The 18218-nt window shown below is 49.8% G+C and overlaps 1 protein-coding gene across 2 annotated transcripts in view; it reads left to right on the top strand.

The window, feature by feature from the left end:
* The first annotated feature begins 466 nt into the window (after positions 1-466).
* Positions 467-18218, top strand: part of CFAP65 (cilia and flagella associated protein 65) — a 32099-nt gene continuing 14347 nt past the window's right edge. The window contains exons 1-18 of one of the 2 annotated variants that reach the window (XM_040561772.1): positions 467-594; positions 1737-1811; positions 2153-2307; positions 3015-3117; positions 4526-4692; positions 5997-6196; positions 6892-7037; positions 8183-8405; positions 8745-9010; positions 9530-9730; positions 10167-10529; positions 11529-11666; positions 12599-12844; positions 13272-13496; positions 14190-14342; positions 14909-15074; positions 16242-16370; positions 17297-17522. In XM_040561772.1, the coding sequence (XP_040417706.1) occupies positions 1737-1811; positions 2153-2307; positions 3015-3117; positions 4526-4692; positions 5997-6196; positions 6892-7037; positions 8183-8405; positions 8745-9010; positions 9530-9730; positions 10167-10529; positions 11529-11666; positions 12599-12844; positions 13272-13496; positions 14190-14342; positions 14909-15074; positions 16242-16370; positions 17297-17522 (3182 nt within the window). In that variant the 5' untranslated portion in view covers positions 467-594. Of the gene's footprint in view, positions 595-1736; positions 1812-2152; positions 2308-3014; positions 3118-3220; positions 3298-4525; positions 4693-5996; positions 6197-6891; positions 7038-8182; positions 8406-8744; positions 9011-9529; positions 9731-10166; positions 10530-11528; positions 11667-12598; positions 12845-13271; positions 13497-14189; positions 14343-14908; positions 15075-16241; positions 16371-17296; positions 17523-18218 lie in introns of those variants that run through there. The other variant, XM_040561773.1, reaches the window with a different exon arrangement.

The raw sequence follows: 18218 nt of genomic DNA, 5'->3' as shown, positions 1-18218 counted from the left end.
ACCCGGGATACCCCATGGGTTTGTGCCCATATGGCTGCCTGGCTTGCGTCCCCCTGCCCCTTCACTGCCCTTGGCCCCGTAACTTTTGGCACCCGTTATGGGGGTCACTGATGCTCCAAGGGGTGACCCGGCCGCATCGAGGGGCTCCCCCCTCCCTATGCCAGTGCTCCCCAGCCTTCTGCACCCCACGCCCCCAAAGCATCCCACCCCTGAGCCCCACAGCCGCCCCCTCCATCCCAGACCCCCACAGTTCTTCACCGCAGCCCTGCTGCCAGCACCACGAGCTTCTCCTCCTCCGGGACCCATCCTCACCTCCATGTCCCCTGGGCTCCCCCCTGCACCCCGCATCTGCCCCCTGCCCACCCCCACCTGCCCCCCCACGCCCCGGCGCCCCCCAGCTCCCCCGATAGCCCCCCGTGCACGTCCTCCTGCTGCCCCCTGGCGGCCCCGGCCCCCGCCGCCCCCCGTGCGCGGGCTGACCCCGGGCGGCCGCCGTCGTTGCCACGGGAGGCGAGGAGGCCGCGTGCGGTCCCCACAGCAACGGGACCGGGACGGCGCCGGGCCGCGGCGGGGCGGCGCAGGCGGGGAGCGGAGGTGGGACGGGACGGGAAGGGAAGGGGGCGGGATTGGTGGGCTGGGGTCGGGGTCGGGGTCGGGATGGGGGTAGGGATCGGGATTGGGATTGGGATCGGGGTAGGAATCGCGATTGGGATTGGGATCAGGATAGGGATTGGGATCGGGGTTAGGATTGGGATTGGGGTCGGGATTGGGATCAGGGTTGGGATTGAGGTTGGGATTGGGATTGAAATCTGGATCGGGATTGGGATCAGGATAGGGATTGCGATTGGAATGGGGATTGCGATCAGGATTGGGATCAGGATAGGGATCGGGATTGGGATTGGGATCAGGACAGGGATTGCGATTGGGATCGGAATTGGGATCGGGATTAGGGTTGAGATTGGGGTCAGGATCGGGATTGGGATCACGGTTGGGATTGAGATTCGAATCGGGATTGGGATCTGCATCAAGATCAGGATTGGGATCGGGATTGGGATCAGGATCGGGATTGAGGTTGGGATTGGGATTGGAATCTGGATCACGATTGGGATTGGGATCAGGATTGGGATCGGGATTGGGATAGGAATTGGGATTGGGATAGGGATCGGGATTGGAATCAGGATCATGACAGGGATCAGGGTTGGGATCGGGATTGGAATTGGAATTGGGATTGGGATCAGGGTTGGGATCAGGATCAGGATTGGGATCAGGATTGGAATCAGGGTTGGGATTGGAATTGGGATCGGGGCCAGGCTCCATGGACTGGGGCTGCGCTGCAGCACAGGGAGCTGGGCAGCGCCGTGCTGCAGGGAGCACTCTGCAGGCACCTATATGGGGCTGCAGCGGCCATACAGCAGGGTTATAGGGCACGGCTTCACCTGCCGGGCTGAGCAGAGCCACCGTGGGCCGGGCAGGGCTGTGCTGTGAGAGCCCCAGGAGAGCTCTGCCCCACGGGGTGGGGGGGCTGTGGTCAGTGCCGGGGGGCTGCTGAGTGCACGGCGGTGCCAGCCCTGCTGTGCCAGCTCCACTAGCACAAAATGGGGGCATTGCTGGGGGTGCTGCAGCACAGCCTGTGCCCTTCAGGGAGCTGAGGCACCCGGAGATCTCTCAGGTCTTGGCAGCAAAAGCTGCTTGGGTGCTGGAGCAGCACGTGCAGAGTTTTTCCCCTCGTCTTTCAGATGCTTGCTCAAGTGCATGGGGAGCCCCCAAACTCGGGCTCATTTCAGAAGCTGCACTGTGGCTGTGTCAGGAAGGTGAGTGGTGGAGCAAAGGGTGCCGTGGTCATGGGTGGATTTACTGGCAGAGAAGGAAAGAGGAGAAAAACAACAACAAAAAAATAGCTTTTGCTTCCCTAGTTCATGACATCCTTTAGTACCCGTTGTTTGGGCTGCGGCCAGGAGGTGTCCCCTCTGGACTCACGGAGCAGACCTGGAGTCCCCGACAGGGCTTTGGGTGACTCCTGGAGCTTTTCCACGGGGTGGCTCTTCCCACCCTTTGCCAGAGTCAGAGCCTTCTAGTGCAGGGAAACAGCTGTTTGCGTGATTTCTCCTCCCTCCTTCACAAACTGCTCATGTGCCTGTTGCAACTCCCTAAGCTGTCTGCAAGAAAGGGAAAGAAGAAGAAAGGCGTATTCTGGGGCATTGAAGTGGCAGAAACACTCAGGTGGCGTGGCTGGGAGCTTGGAAAAGAGATGATCAAACATCTGATCTTGAAAAATGTTCACGAGAAAACCCAGAAGCTGAGCTACAGGTGCGTGGCAAGTTTCCTTCTCCTTTTCCTCCTCACGCTCTCGCTGCATCTTCATCCCTCCTGCTCTATCAATCACTTTAGCACCTTTTCTCAGATCCGTTTGCCCCTCTTCCCTTGGGCTATGTGCTGCAAACAGCACAGGCACGCTGGCGTGGCCGGACAGAAACGTGCTAATTCAGATGCACAGCCCTTGTTCCTGGCAGGAGTATTTTAAATGAAATGCCTTTTTAAAATTCTGTTTTGCTGATACTTCTGTCTGTGAGGCATTTCCAGTCTAGTGAGATTTTAATTGTGGATGTGTGCCAGCCTGTCACTAGTGTGTCCTGAAACCACTGCTCCCGGGAGTCCCACTGGATGTTGGGACTCCAGCACTCCCTGTTGTGGGATTACAGAGCACTGCCTGCTCTGAGCCTCAAATGTTTCTGCCCTTAGCAAGTGTTTGGCTCACGCTACGTGGCCTGGGAATGTAAAATCTTGTTCTAGGAAGGGGTAGGTATTTAGAGGTGGGAATGAGTTTTCAGGACACTTGGGTTCTGTTCCTATTTCTGCTGATTTGCTAAGTGACCTTGGGGTTGGGTTTGTAAGTTCCTTCTGATAGTGGGGTGTGGCATTGCTGGAGCCTTTTGATATTTTATTCTCTTTTCTGCTAAATTAATGTCGTCTGTACGGCATCAGACAAAATCTCTTGTTTTGATTTCATTATCTAGGTGTCCTTCCACACGGTTCTTTATCACTGTTTTCCCGCAGCCAATTGCTCTGAGCCCTGGTATGTCCTTAACTCTGCCCATCATTTTCCGGCCCACTGAGAAGGTAAAGTGGCAAAACATCAAAACTGCTCTCAATGCTCAGGTTGGCTTCCGTGGGGGCAAGGGGCCTCTGCTTCTCTTATCCTTTGGCTTGTTTTCACTTGAAGGAACCCGTCCTTAGGGGAGGTTCTAGTGTAGAAACACAGAAAGCATTCCCAGGTCTTCGCATGCTGCCTCCCACCATGTCAGTAAGATAACCAACCCTATTTGAACTGCCTGCCCCTGGTTTGATCCCAGGGAGTCTCAGCTGGCTGGCTTTAGTGCAGTACCTAGGCTGAGGGATTCACCCTCTGCTATGTCACAGGAGACCCCTGTCTTGTAAATTGAAAGGCTGCTGATTTTCTATAAGGGATTTTCTATAAGGGATAGATGATTTTCTATAAGGGATACTTCAAGGACCTCCCTTTTTGTGGGTGGTGCTTTCTTTAAGCTTAATTTTTGGCAGCAATGGTTCTTATTACTGGCCCCTTTCCTTGGTCTTCATTAAGCTTAATTTTTGGCAGCAATGGTTCTTATTACTGGCCCCTTTTCTTGGTCTTCAGCTTGTGACGGGTGTCTGTGTTGCTCTGAATGTCAGCCTCTGGCTCGTGTCCACAGCTACATGCCTGTGAAGTGTATCTCCGTCCCAGCCAGAGTGTGATCACTGGGTGGGGCCCTGTACCTTGGTCTCTTAGTATCTTGATTTTTTCTGTTGACTGTGGAGTGTTTTCCTTGTAAAATAAGCTGCTGGCCTCGTTCCATTTCCAGCAGATAGTTTGTACCACATCAGTCACTAGAGCAGGAGACTTGCTTTCTCAGAGGGATCACCGCATGTGCTGCAGTGCCCGAGGTCTCTCCTTACCTGTAAAAGTGGTGCCCAGGAGGAGTGAGGATGGGGGGAGCATGGAGGACACATATCTGACAATTTCTTCTGTCTTAGCTGGCCAGCAGGTGCCCTGGGGCTAGTTGTACACGGTGCTGTCAACGCTGCATCTTTAAGTTGCGTGTTATCTGCTTAGGTCTCTAGCTGACAAGGCACTTAATCGAGGACTGATATTTCTGTGCTGGTGGAGATCAAGGAGAGGCTGTACATGCTTCAGTTAACCTGAACTGGGAGCTTGAAAACACTGAAACTATCAATCTGCATCAAAACCACTCAGGTGAAACAAATGTGGCCTTAAACTGCACTCTCAGAGGGTGTTCATGTGCTCCCTGACACAGTGAGGAGCATGCCTGAATGCCTTCCTTTCGGAGTGCTTCATAGGCTCTCTCTCCAGCACAGAAGCTTTCCCTGGTGCCCCTCTCACAGATGTTTTTGTTCCCAACAGCCTCCCAGAGGTGAGGGTCGGGTGATGGGTGTTCGCCGGAGGAGCTGCAGTACCTGCAAGAGGGACCCCCTTCTAAATGCTGTCTGCCTTTGCTCTTCTGTGCAGAGGGACTACGAAGACAGCATCTGCTTTAGGAAGGCCGAGGGCGAGTTCTCTGTCACCCTGCGTGCTACGCTTCCGCGCCCGTGTCTGTCCTTCCCAGCGACTGTCCAGCTGCCTGTCTGTGCCGTCCACAGTGTCATGGAGACAACGTTCACCGTGCGCAATATTGGGTGAGCGACGTGTGGCTGAGCAGGCCCTCTTTCTGTTTTGTCAGATATTTGGCTACCTTCTCGGGCTTTCAGCTCATTTCAGTTGTTATTAGATCTTCTGGCTGTCTTAGCAGTCAGCAGACCCCTGCCTCCTCTGAGATCAGAGCAGAAAAGGCAGCAGAGATGGTAGTACAGATCAGATCTCACTGTGGGCATATCTTGGCATTCCACATCTGTCTGATTCCAGCATGCTCTGAGAACCATTCATGCGCAGGAAATAGTCAGTGACCAGCAAGTGTCCCACAGAGAACATCCCGTGTCCACAGGAAAGGCCTGGGCTTCTGCTTAATCAAAGGCAGCATGCCCACAAGAGCAGGGAGAGATGAAGTACCAGCTGGAAACATTTTAGTCTTTCTGTGACTTGGCCTCTAAGCAGTGGCAGGATTCTGTGGTTTGGAGTCATCCTTTAGGAGCAAAGATGCTCCCAGTTAGCAAGGACTGTCTTGTTTTAATCGAAGCAGTTTTATAAACAGGAAAGCAGAGGAGAAGTTTGCAGGTAAGAAGGAGGTGTACTTCAAACCGTTTACAGTGATTGACAGTGAGAGCGAAATACCTTTTACTAGCAGAAAAATAGCCTGCACTGCCCAAAATGTTCAGTTGATGTGGTTATGAGGGTGGAAAGTCAGCGGGCACATGTACCTTCAGCAGAGCAAGGAATCAGCCAGAAACCATTTCAAATGAGTCATTTTCTCCTTTGAGAAATCACTTGCACTGAGGGACCTGGGGTGGTAGAGGATATGGATGGTGAGCAGCACGCTGCTTAGAATCAATGTAATATAAAAGCCGACGTTATGTCATGTTCTTTGCACAAATCAAGCAAGCAGAGCGAGCTTGCTCCAGAGGAGAACTGAATGAGGTGTTAGGAAAAGAGTTCAGTCCTCTTGTCTCACCTGGACATACAACAGAGGAACAAATGTTCATTTGGAATTAAGTAGCAGCAAATGTAGATACAGGAAAAGCATATGCTTCATTCTGGAGCTGATTTGTGTGCTGTCACATGATGAGGCTGAGAGATTTTTTGGCCATTAATTAAGTTCTAGGATGTAACAGCAAAGATTAATTAAAGCGTAAACACAGCATTTACAGGCATTAGAGACAAATTCCTTCCCAGCATCACATATTTGGCTGGATGCATGAGGGGTTCTGACGTTCAACACTGGTTGCTTAACATCCCAAGTGAGCAACCCACTGGGAAAGGCCCATCCTCTGCACGATTGCACAGGCAGCAAAGGTTTCACTCATCTTCAAATGTCTCTCTTTGCTAGTGATCTCATCACTGTGTTTGCCTGGGAGACACCAAGCCCTTTCTACATGATTCCTGACCACGGCATGCTGTCTGCAGGTGATGAGTGCACGATCAAGGTGGTCTTCCAGCCCAAGGTGGCTGTGGTGTGTGACATGGCAGCAACCTGCTGGTTTGGAGGTGAAGAGAAACTAAAGAGGACTCTCCAGCTAAAAGCCCGGGGTGAGTCATTTGTGCAAGTAGTACTCAAAGTAATGTGTATTAGCCCTGACCGCGAAACAGCATTCCACAGGGATGCAGGAGGCTACTGCGTTCGCAGGCTTGAGCCGTAGATGGCTCACCCACTGATGAGCAAATGAAGCCTGCGGTTTGAAAGTGGCCTGTGAAATTCTCTAATATACTGTTGTCAGTTCGGAAGTGTGATCTGAAGAGACAACGGAGTCTAACGTGCCCCGTGGCATGCTTTGGCCAAACTGACGTTTCTGCTCCCTGCTTAAACCAGCAGATGGGAAGAAATGAGATGAGTTCACTGGTGGAACAGAAAAACCTCCAGGAACTCCTTGTCTTCCTGCACTCAGTTTCTCATGGCTGTCTTTGCCAGCCAGAGAGACAGAGGGATATTCTAAAGCTTTCAGGATGCGAGCAGGCTATAATCTGGAATAACCACAGTGGTTTCATTAACAAGCCTGTGCCTGAAGTGCCTTATATGGCCACTGACAAAGAAAAGATGTGACTCTGTTTAGTAAATTGAGGTCGGAAGGGAGCTCATTCGGTTTAAAGCAGGGCCAGCTTTGAAGGCAGGTCCAACCTCAGAGTTATCTGAGGTTAATTAGAGGCTTGTCTAATTGAGAGTTGAATATCCAAGGGCGGAGATTCCACCACGCTTTCTTAACGCAGTATATTATCTTCTTTAACAGCCAAATACCCCTACCTGCGGGTGAATGTGCCAGGGGAACAGTATGAAGGTGTAAAGCCTGGGAAGTTTCGGGACGTGCTGTGCTTTGGATCCGTGCCAGTGAGCACTACAGTGGAGAAGTGTGTAGAAATCTTCAACTTGTCTGTGGTATGTGGAGAGGGAGACTACTTCTTGTAAGAGGTTGACATGCTGGCGTGTTTCCCTGGGGGATGTGGTTCTGAGAATATCCCTTAATGTTGTGAAAACAGCCCAAGTGGGAGTTTGAACAAAGCAGAAATGATGAACCTTCCACCGCCAACAAGGCCATTCACCCTTGCCCTCTGCCTTCCAGCTACGACACTAGTAACTCATTCATTTGCAGCACGGTATGGAAGCTCCTGCCTGCTTCTCACTGCCCTTGGTGCAGATCAGGCAGCCGCTGCGGTCCTTCCTGCAGCTCTCCTGCTCACACTGGGCATGCCCATCAGTCCTGCGTGGCAGCTGTGGCCGCCTCAAATTGGTCTGCATGTGTCCCAGGCAGCTGATAGACCTTCTGGTGTCCTCAGCGGGCTGCAGCCTGGCAAATTGCTCTGAGTCAAATGGGCTGCATTTGAGAACCTTGTTTATGTGCCAGCTCAGCCTATTCCAGACCTCTTAAAAGCTGGGTGCACTCCGACTGCTGATATGGGTGACAGCAGTTCTGGGTCTTCAAAAGACTCTGAAACTTAGGAGTGGCAAAAGCTTACTCATTTGTAATACTGTCATTCATTCTGCAGCAGTGCCCAGCGTACCCAGCTAAGAATCAGGACCTTCTTTCAGGGGCAAGAGGAAGGAGTTAGAGCATCATTCATTTTTTTTTTAATTATTTTTTTAATATTTTTTTTTTTGTGAAAAGAAAATCCCCAGGTGAAGAGGGAGCGTGGATGGAGTGAAATAAGTTATTTGCTTGCCTGTTCTCCTGGCCGCTGCAGCCACTTTGGCTACACTGGCCCTTGAGGACACCTTGAGTCAGCTTCACCCTCCCTCCTAGCAGGAGGGACACTCTATCCCTAGAGTTCCCCAGGACATTTTGCTGCAGCCCGCTGATTTCTGAGCATATGGTGGGAGCCTGCTGCCCACAGTGCCCCAGCAGGACTGGGTTGCATGTGTCTGCACAGTGTTTCTGTGCTGTGCCACAATAGATTTGTTGTTCTTGGTGGTGTTGGTCTGTGCAAAAAACTGCAATTCTTTACTGATTAGTGTTCTGCATACAGAACGACACCGTCCTGGCCCTTGTGGGTTCCTGTGTTAACCTATTTCATTTCTGCTTGCAGGTTGATGCACCGTGTAGGATAGAAAGAGCAAAAGACCCTCTGCTCCAAGATTATGTCTTCTCCTGCGATGTGTCCCACAGTGTTGTGCCTGCCAAAGGGAAGCTGGTCTTGTGCATACGATTTCAGCCACGGACAGTAGGAGAGCACAGCACCGATTATTTCACCGTCATATCGGCTGGATGCCTCCAGCAGACCGTTCTGAAGGTGGTTGGCTCATGTAAAGGTATCACAGTGAAATCATTTCATGTTCCTCTCCGCCTTCCTCTCAGCCCTGAAGGGAAAGGGTTAATGCCTGGAGAAGGACTGTCACAGCCCTCAGTCATAGACTTACCTTCTGCTGCCATCCAGGCTGTCCCTGGTGCACTCTTTGAAGTTTATATTTGCTTGAGACAGATGGAAAGTTGTTGGAAGTGAATATCCAGCGGTGTGCTAGGACTGGTGGGTTTGCTAATGAGATCATTCTAGTTTGGGGAGATCAGTTAGGTGGAGCAGTGGTTTGTGACGTCCTGATAGAAAGGAGATATGACAGGTCCAAGATCTGTCTTGCACGTTTTTGTTCTAGGTCCTTTGGTGTCCTTGCACCAATTCTCTGTGGACTTTGACTGGATCAATCTTGGGGAAAGTTCGATGCAGATATTGAAAATCAGCAACATCTCCGATGTCCCTGCATACTACCAGTTTGATACTGATGGCAGGGGGAGTGTCTTCTCTTTGGATCACCCCTGCGGAGTCCTGGAGGGCACAACAACACGAGCACTGAAGGTGACCTTCCGACCTGCTCACCCCATCAGCTATCACCGCCGAGTGGTGTGCCTTGTCCACCATCAGGTACGAGAGGCAAAGGGTGGTATCGGAGCTCTGACAGCTCAGAGGGCTTTTCCAGTGTAACCCACCAGGGCTGGCCTCTCTCAGTTAGCAGCCCCTGGAAATCTATTCCCACTGCATTTACAGTGATGCCCGTCTTGGGCTCTTGCTCGGCAGACTCTCCATGGTGCAGGTTCCTCTCATCAGTAGGGGGCTGATGTGGACAGGCACAGTAGTACCTGCAGGAGCAGGGTGGTGGCAGGGGGAGTGAGGTGAGGTACGTCCTCAGAGTCTCGTGTCCACTTAAGCGTCCGAGTAAAATTTTGCTGCACAGCTGTGCACGGAGTGCCTTCAGCATTCCTTCCAATTGCCTCAAAGTTCTTTGGCCACATCAAGACAGAAAGTAACTGGCAGTCTAACGTAGCAGACTCTAAGGCTTTCCCAAGCATGCTTTTGGGAGTGAGGTGCTAGGCTAGTGTAACGTTCAAAGCAATCACAGAACGGCAGCTTATTTCTTACAAACCTTTCTGGTGTTTTTTCCAGGGACCCTTGTATGTGGACTTCTTTGGTACCTGCCATTCAGACACAGCTAAGCCAGCCATCCTACAGGCAAGACATCTCTCCTGGTTTCGAACCAATATGGTGAGGGGGCTGACCTTCTATCCCCCCGATATCCTGAGTGCGATGCTGAAGGATGGGATGTTGCAGATGGATGAAAAAAGAGCCCTCATGCTGCCTCCTGAGGTAAGAGTTGCCCTCCCTGAAGTCTAAGATGCCCCAGTGCTGTTCTCTGCAGAGGCTGGGCTTCTGTTGCACAGGCTAGACAGATCTAGAAGGACTTGGAGGTGCCACCCTGACCTCCTTAGCATCTCTGCTGGTAATGTTCCCAGCACACACTAACAATATCTGCGTTGGTTGGGTCTTACCGAGGCTCTGCTGCTAAGCTGCTGTCTGGCTTTAACTAAGTCATGGGGGCTTCTTTTGCCACGTGCAGCTTCAGAGTGAGGATTGGCTGCAAATGGAAGCATCCTTAAAGCCTAGACTTTATGCTGTCCTGGGAACTGTTACTGAAGAGCATTTTGCATGTTTTTTTGCTCACGAAGGCAGTCAGGACTCTAGTGCCTTCTGTCTCCCACAGGCACATTTTCCCTGCTCACACTGAGACCTTTCCATCCTGCAGATCCCTCTGGACAAGCCCCCCAAGGAATACGTTGAAGCCAGCTCCATGACTGAGTATTTCTATGATGGCATAAGCAGCGACCTGGCCTTGTTTCCCCCCCATGTTAGTGTCAGCCCCAGGGAGTATGATTTTGGTTGCTGTGTGCCGCTCCACAAGGTAGAACCGCTTCCTCTCTGTGTGACCAACCACACCAAAGGAAAGATCACTGTTGCCTGGACTCCAAGCCATGGCAGTGCCTTCCAGGTGACACCCGAAATCTGTGACATCCCGCCTTTGAAGTCTTCAGCCTTCCGTGTCCTCTTCCAGCCCACTCAGCTCAACAGCCTTTATGCGGCAGAGCTGGAAGGCTTTGCCTTCTACAAGGTTGGTAGAAATTACTAGGACCAGATTCAGGTGAGGGATTAGCAAGAGACTTTGCAGGCCTTTTGGGGAGTTAAAATTCGAATGGAGCCTTTCATGTTGAATTTAGCAAACCTGCATCCTTTCTAAGATCCTCTGGCCACTGCCGCGATACACTGGTGGGTTACCATTTCTCCTTCATCTGTGTCCTGGCAGAGAGAAATCAGCAAAACAAGCCATAGCTCATGCGTATAGACAGCTGTGATTACTCTTACTGTGTAGTGAGTGTGAAGTAATGCACACTTTGCTGAAGGAGAAATTGCTATGAATAACTGAACTGATATTGTGGACGGCAGTCTGCAAAAGGATGGGTGTTGTGGCCTGGGTGATGGGCAGTAACTTGTTTGTGTCTGGGCCTCCACAAGAAAAGCACTGCACGTGATGGCACTGTGCATCATTGCGGCCTCTCTTCCCGTATGATGTGGGATTCACACCTCATGAAGTTGCAGTCACAGGAGTGTTAGCATCCTAAAATGAGGATGCTCCGTGGTAGGATGCTTCCTGGTAGGAGGGAGATCTTCGTTAGGCTGCTGACTGAAGGGGTATCTGGGAATAATCTTCAAGTCAGGAGTATTATGGGCTCAGGTAAAGGAAAAATGCTTGTTTTCAGTGACTTCATGTAAAGTGCTAACTCTGGGATCTGCATATATCTCAAGCTGCACAAGAGGGTCTGTAGACACTCCTTCCCTAAGGCAACTGTTGTGGTACCACAGAACAGCTTGGAGAGACCCTTCTGCTCAAAAGTCACTCAGTGGTCTCTCTGGTCTGAAATGTAGCTGTTTGGAAGAACAGCACTCATGTTCCTCATCCTGCACCAGCCAGTCCTTCCCTGAAGAAGTCAGTTCCTCAGGCCCAGGGGTGTCAGTGAAACAAACTGCTGCCTGTGATGGTACTTGCTCTTGTAGGCACCTTGCCACACTTCCTTCCCACGTGCACTCAGCTCTGTCTCTTGTGTGCCTGCAGGTTCTGAGGCAATACAGCAACATCGAGGAGGATGCCACCATTTGCCCACCTTGGTGCCTGACTGTCAGGCTGAGGGCGCACACGTTTGAAGCAGAACGGGAACACTTCATCCCACAGTACATCCTTGACGTCCCCAAGGTGCATGATGGGTTGATGTACTTAAAGAAGTTTGGATTTTGCAGAGTTGCTCAGTGTTTACCTCTGAACTTTCCACCTTGTGCCCCACTGCACCAACCTAAGATGTGACTTAGGTGATTTATGATGGTGTGGAGGCTCCTGATTTGGGACAGAAGTAGGATGCCCCTTCTCCTGTGTTATCTTCCTAGCCTCCAGTGTGACAGCTTGCACTGAGCATCTCATCAGCTCTGAGAGGAGAGCTGTTGGGTTCTCCTTCCTTCCTATTGGAAGTGGATGTAGGCACTGACAAGGGTGCTTAGTCCCCTCTTAGGTGCCTCAGACACTCTACACACACTTACACAAGTGGAGAGCATCTCACAGAATCCATGCTTCTGGAAGAGAAGTGGCTTGCAAGGTGGAGTGGAAGTTTTCCAGTCTCTTGTTGATGTATTTGTAGCACAATAAAATATTGATTCTGTGAGGTAAAGTGAGATCTGATCCTGGGAAGTAAGAAGAGTTTTAAAAACCTCTCAGAAAATCTCCTCACCTAGTTCAGGGCACACAGCCTGCACATGATATGCATGAACTGGAGCAAATTCCAGCCTGTTGGATTTCTTAATCCAAGAGATTACTATACATGCAGAGACTGCAGGTCCCAGCAAGGAGCTTACTTATTGGCACAGAAAGCCTTGCATAATGGAAAGTATATTCATTAGTCACATGCATGTATGAAAGGTGAGAATTGCTGTGGGAAGGGAAAAGACCATACATTGTGTACCCTTGGGTGATTTGCTTCCTTTCCTTGAAGAGAAGCAGTTACAGAATTCTCCACAGGCTCAGGATGGTGCTTATTGAAACCTGGAATTCAATGGGGAAAAAAAAAAAAAAGCTTTTTCTTTAAGGTGGCTTTCTAAGCCTAACGCAAACAACCCTTTTTGCTTTTTTTCTTCTAGACTTTTCCTCCCGTGGCTTCTGACACTGACACCTACTGCAGTATTCTGCTCTCGAACACAGGCACCTCACTGATAACCTTCAGTGTGAACCAAACTGTTTGTCCCTCTGTTTTGGTCAAGCCCCACTCAGGACACATCATTCCAGGAGGCCACCAGATTTTCTTTCTCTCCACTCACCCGGTTAACACAATCTCACAGCAGCATGTCCTGCCCCTGCAGCTGAACTCCTGTCCTGGATACACCAAGGTAGGGAGTGAGAAGTAGAAGCTGGTAAGAAAGGTTTCTTCCCTCGTACTCTTTTTTTTTTTTTTTAATTTTATCAGTGACCTGCACTGTGACACCTGTTATATCTCTTAATGGTTAGTTTGGATTTTTCTCTTTGGAAATAGGAATGAAAGAACACTTTCAGCATTTAAGGTGGGAATCCACATTGCATATAGAAGGTGCTTGCAATGCCAGACATCCTGTACCCCTTGTTCCTTGGGTCTCTGTCTCCTGTAATGCACTATACTGTGCTCAGGGACCTCCTTGGCAGCCCACTTCAGAGTCCTTCCTGTCCTCCTTCAGCCCCAGTTTGTTCTTGCTTTCTTCTTGGAAGGAGCAACATCTTTGCGAGGTCCATCCAGAGGTCAGCTGAGACTTCTGGTCTGTTACTTTTCTCTGAATTCCACAGGAGATTGCCATCAGGAGCTGTGCGGAGTCCCTTCTCTTGCTCTTAGAAGGTGATGGGAATCTATACTTCAAGCCCATCTATAAAGGGACCTCCTCAACCCGAATGTACACCATAAAGAACTGCACAAGGCTGCCCATGGCCTTCACATGGAAGATCCAGCAGTCTGACAGCAAGGTCCTGTCTGTCAGGCCAGCCACAGGCTTCCTCCAGCCCTATGAAGCCATGGTAAGTTCAGGTTCTACCAAAACTGTATTTTGCTCTCTGCAATGCGGCTGTGGAGTGTTTAGAGCAGAAATATGAGGGCTGCTGATCATTTGGTCATTAATGCCAAACTGGGAGAATATCCCCTTGTCAAGTCTTAGCTTGGGTTGCTAGCCAAAATCTGCAGTTCTGCGGTTTCCCATGATCTGGATTTGCCCAAACGTGATGACATCCTCCTTGACTACAAGACCAAATGAGTTTTAAACAGGGACTAGATAACGATAATGAGTTTTAAAGAGGGACTCTGGATGGGTCTGGGTAACCACACAGCAACAACTGTGTTTTGCACCTGGATGTATTAATAGATGGAGGACGAATGAGAGCACAGGAGAGTTCGTTATGTTCTTCTGCTGTTCTTCTACCTGTAAACTCAGGTTCTAAATCTTTACTGCATTCTCTGAGTACATTTTAAGAGTAGTGAGGATGAACAAATCTCCAAGGGCTGACTTTGAAGATCTGAATGTGCATTCGTATGAGCCATCAATATGAGCCTTTGACACAGACAGAGGTGATGGAGGACTGAAGTGAATGTCTCCAGTGCTCTCTGTAGATCACTGCAGTGGAGGAAAGGGCTCTGCATTGAATGCAGCCATTGTTGTGTGATTGGCTCTGGTCTGGAGCTCCTGTGAGCTCTCTCCTTCCCTCTTGTAATTCCAGGCTCAGGAATGGACTTTTACTCCTGACAAGGTGACCAAGTATCTCTTGCGAGCTGTGGTGTTCGTGAGCTGGAAAAGCCCAGCCCCTGCGTCTCCCAAAAGCGTCCATTATACCTTACGGATTGTTGGGGAGGGAGCACTGGGCACCATCAGGGTAAGGAACTGGGACCCACTGGGTAGCAGGAGGGGGACTGGGTTGGGATAGTCCACAGATCTGTGCAGCTGCCTTAGTTTTCAGGCAGGTTTCCTAAGGAACCAGAGCTAAATAAAATAATACTTTGTAAGTCAATTCCCAGTGTCAGTGACGTTGGAGAGTTGGATAGAAAGGTCTCAGAGATATTTAGTCACTATAAATTGCATGCAAGTGGATTGCCAGCTAAAAGAGAGGAGGGGTTTTGGTGCAGTCATGGAGGTGCTGGCAGACAGAGACACACTGGCAGCCTTTGTGCCAAGTGCAGCTGGCCAGCTAGTGTCCTCACAGCCCCTAACATGTTGCATCCTACCCAGCTAGCAGCCCAAATAACACTAGGAGAAAGCCTTTGGAGTCCCTTGCAGCCCTGTTCCAGCATCTCCTAGGACATGCGAGGCCCTACACGAAGTAGGGAGCTCTTTACACTGCATGTTGTGTGCCAAGGGATCAGCACGGTGGTGAGTTGAGCAGTGACTACGATTGCTCACTATGTGTAACAGTGACCTTTGCATGGTGGGCTTGTGTTCCAGGCACAAAAGGAGCACCTGGACCTTGGAAATGTTCTGGTTGGTGACCTGCAGAGCTGCAGCATCGTACTGCTGAATGATGGGATCTGTTCTCTGAAGTTCATCCTCAGCGTGGAACAACTGATCACCAGGCCTTGTGACCCTGAGGAAGTCTGCAGAGATCCACTGGGTACTGTGGGAGAATTAGCTTGGAATGGGGCCTTGGTCTTCCCTTCTTTTCTGCGAAATCACACTAGCATGAACGCAGAGGTTGGGCTGCTTGCTGGCTAACATGCAACTATTGTCGTAAGCACCTTAAGGAAACCATATTTTAAGAGGTAAAAGTATGCTTGAGAGGACATGAGGCAATCTGTGTCTGGGTACAACAAAGCTGCTTATTTTGTACTGTGCAAGTGCAAACTTAGCAACTTTTGCAACTTAGCAAAACCTTTCTCAGGAAACATACATACCTTCCCATTCCCATCACTGACTTGATCAAAAGTATCTGTGTTGGCTTCTTGCTCAAAGTTAATTTTGTCTCTGTGTGTGTGTGTGCATAATTCTGAGTAAAATCAAAGCAGCAGTGTTTGTTCTACATGTACTAAGGACTGAAGAAAATGTTTTTTATGGGCTATTAGACTGTTACATTTTAAAGATCCAATTTGAAGTGCATATATTTGGCTAAAATAAGTGGGAAGAAATGCTGGGGGACTCATTGGAGGGAATTCCCACTGCATGGGCACCTCTTACAACCCAGTGGGAAGGAGGCTACCCAGACGCTGGGATGTGGAGACCAGGCACATCAGTCAGAAGCCAGAGGGAGCTATGCCACCTAGCGCAGCCCTGGTGAGATGGCAGGTGCTGGTGCTTGCACTGCGCAAAGGATGTGAAGGTGCTTCTGCACGGAGGTGCACAGGAGGGCAGAGGGCGGTTCTGGAAATAATGCAGGCAGGGTGTGCACTGTCACTCACCCTGTGTGTGAGTGTGGTTTACATCTTCTTATGTTTACTGAAGGAACAGATCCCTCAGTGATTGAGAAGCATCTGCTGCTTTGCTTAGGGATTTGCTACAGGTGACTCTTCTATCTTGCTGGAAAAAGCAAACCTCAGAGCCTGGCGATTGAAGTTAGACCAACTGAGACCTTGAAATAAGTTGTGATTTCCCAGCAGAGAAGGGAGTTAAACAAAGCGGCTTCCCAGAAGAAATGGTGGAGTCCAACCTTCAGCTGCCTTTCCAGAGGGCCTCCTCTGGGAAAGTTCTCTGCACTTTGGCTGCTTGGGGAGCTGTGCTGAATGCATGTGTGGTGTAAGAGACACCAGCGGTACCAAGAGCTCACGCCACCTCTTTTCTCCCACAGCTTTAGAGCTGGAACCCTCCGGAGGGACGATCCCTGCGAGGTCAAAAGCTTTTGTGAGAGTATCGGTCAGGCCAGCCCGTCGGCTGCATTACACCTGGTCAATCAAATATAATATTTGCACCCCCACAGGTAAGAGATGGGCGTTTTGGGGAAGGGGGAGAAATTCACTCCCTCCCAGCCAAGCAGACTGTGCTTGGCAGCAGGCTGTGCAGCACAGTTTCCAATGTGCTGCAACACATGCTGCAACACAAGCCCAACATGCAGAAATCCCTGTGCTGAGCAATTTGTCAGATCCTGCATGCTGTTTCCCTTTTGCTTCACCTTTTGAGATTAGATATGATTAGATTAGATTAGATATGATATGATTGAGCCACAAGGCACAGAAACAGGGAGAGCTCTAACTTCCCTGCTGCTGTGCTCACAAGATTCAATGCTCCTCTGCATAACCATGGCTTCCTATGATGTATCCTGAAATATATTCTGAGAGCTTCATGCAACCAGTCCTATGTAGCAGGGGTCCTTTTTACAGGTCTGGATTGGTCCATGTATGAGACAGAATGTACTAGAACTAGAAGGGCATGGAGAATGGTAGCAGGGATATTCAGAGGTGAGGAGCAGTATCTGTACAAGCAGGGAGTAGTTGGAGAAGGAGTTTTCACCTTGGAGAATAAAAAACGGCAATGCCACATGGATGGTATGGAGAAGTCAACATAAAAATATATATATATATTTTTTTGTCTGTTTGTTTTCTTCCCAGTGTGCAAACAAGGGGCGCTTGGTAAAGTGATTGGGCTGTAGGCTTAAACCAAAAAAGTATGGAGTTGCATAGAACTAAACTGTGAAAGTACCCTGTTGACAAGGACCATATTCATAGACTTTAGGTGATTTCTGAAAGCAGAATTTAAGTTATGGCTGGAAGTCGGTGGTTCAGAGGTTTTCAAAAGCTGCCAAAGAAAAGACTGTGTGCAAGTTCTGTGCTTTCTTTGGCCCGGGTAGCGTGTCTATCCAGTCTGCTGTCGTGGACAGCTGCCCCTTAGTGGTGTTTCTCTCCCAAGCTCCGGATCTTGCAAGCACGAAAGAAGAGCCACAATCCCTCTGCCGCGTAGAAGCAACAGGTGTCTACCCAGCCTTCTGCATCGCAGATGCCTGTTCAGCAGGGAGTGCGAGCGGTGTCAGCACGCTGTACCTCTGGAGGCTTTTCTCCTTGGACAAATTGAATGAATACTTGGAACAAGACCCAACTCACAGCGAGCTCACGTACAGAGTTCCTACAAGGCACAGGTGAGATGAGGAGCTCTCAGTTGCTAGCACAAGCCCTGCGTAGATGCTGTGGCTGTGGGCCTGTTTGGCAGCTTACTGCTGCATAGCACTCTGTTATTTTATTCTAGCCCCTGCAGGCAGTTCCACTTCTCTGCTTGCCGTCCCTAGAGAGGAGCAGCACAGACAAAGAATAATTAAATTTCAAGGGATCTCTAGAAGTCTTTGCCCAACCTCTTGTTCAAAACAGGGATAACTACATCAGGTCACTCAGGGCCTTGTCCATTTCAATGCTGAATATCTCCAAGGGTGGAGAAACCACATCCAGAATCATTTAGGCTGGAAAAGACCTTCAAGATCATCAAATCCAAGATGGGCTTTCCTGGACGTTTTTTCCTAATATCTAATTTGAATATCTTGTGTTGCAGCTTCATGCTGTTGCCTTCCTTGAGCCTTTGCTTCATAAGGCTGAGCAAGTGCAGGTTTCTAGTTACTCCTTGTAAGTAATGTGCTGCAGTCCTCAACCATCTTGGTGGTCCTCCACCGGACCTGTTGCAGTATGTCAGTGTGTTCCTTGCAATTGGGAGCTAAAAAGAGGCCTCAGCTAAGCAGGACTCTCAGATCCTCCATGTATATCATTCACTCTCATTAGTCATATATAAAAGATGGGAGAAAATCCAAAGGCATTCCTTACACCCAGTATCCTTTCTCCAAAAATGG

The sequence above is a fragment of the Cygnus olor genome, chromosome 6, assembly GCF_009769625.2.
Source record: "Cygnus olor isolate bCygOlo1 chromosome 6, bCygOlo1.pri.v2, whole genome shotgun sequence".
NCBI classification, from domain to species: Eukaryota; Metazoa; Chordata; class Aves; order Anseriformes; family Anatidae; genus Cygnus; species Cygnus olor.
Note: the sequence above shows the minus strand (reverse complement) of the source record. Positions and strands in the feature narration are given on the sequence as shown.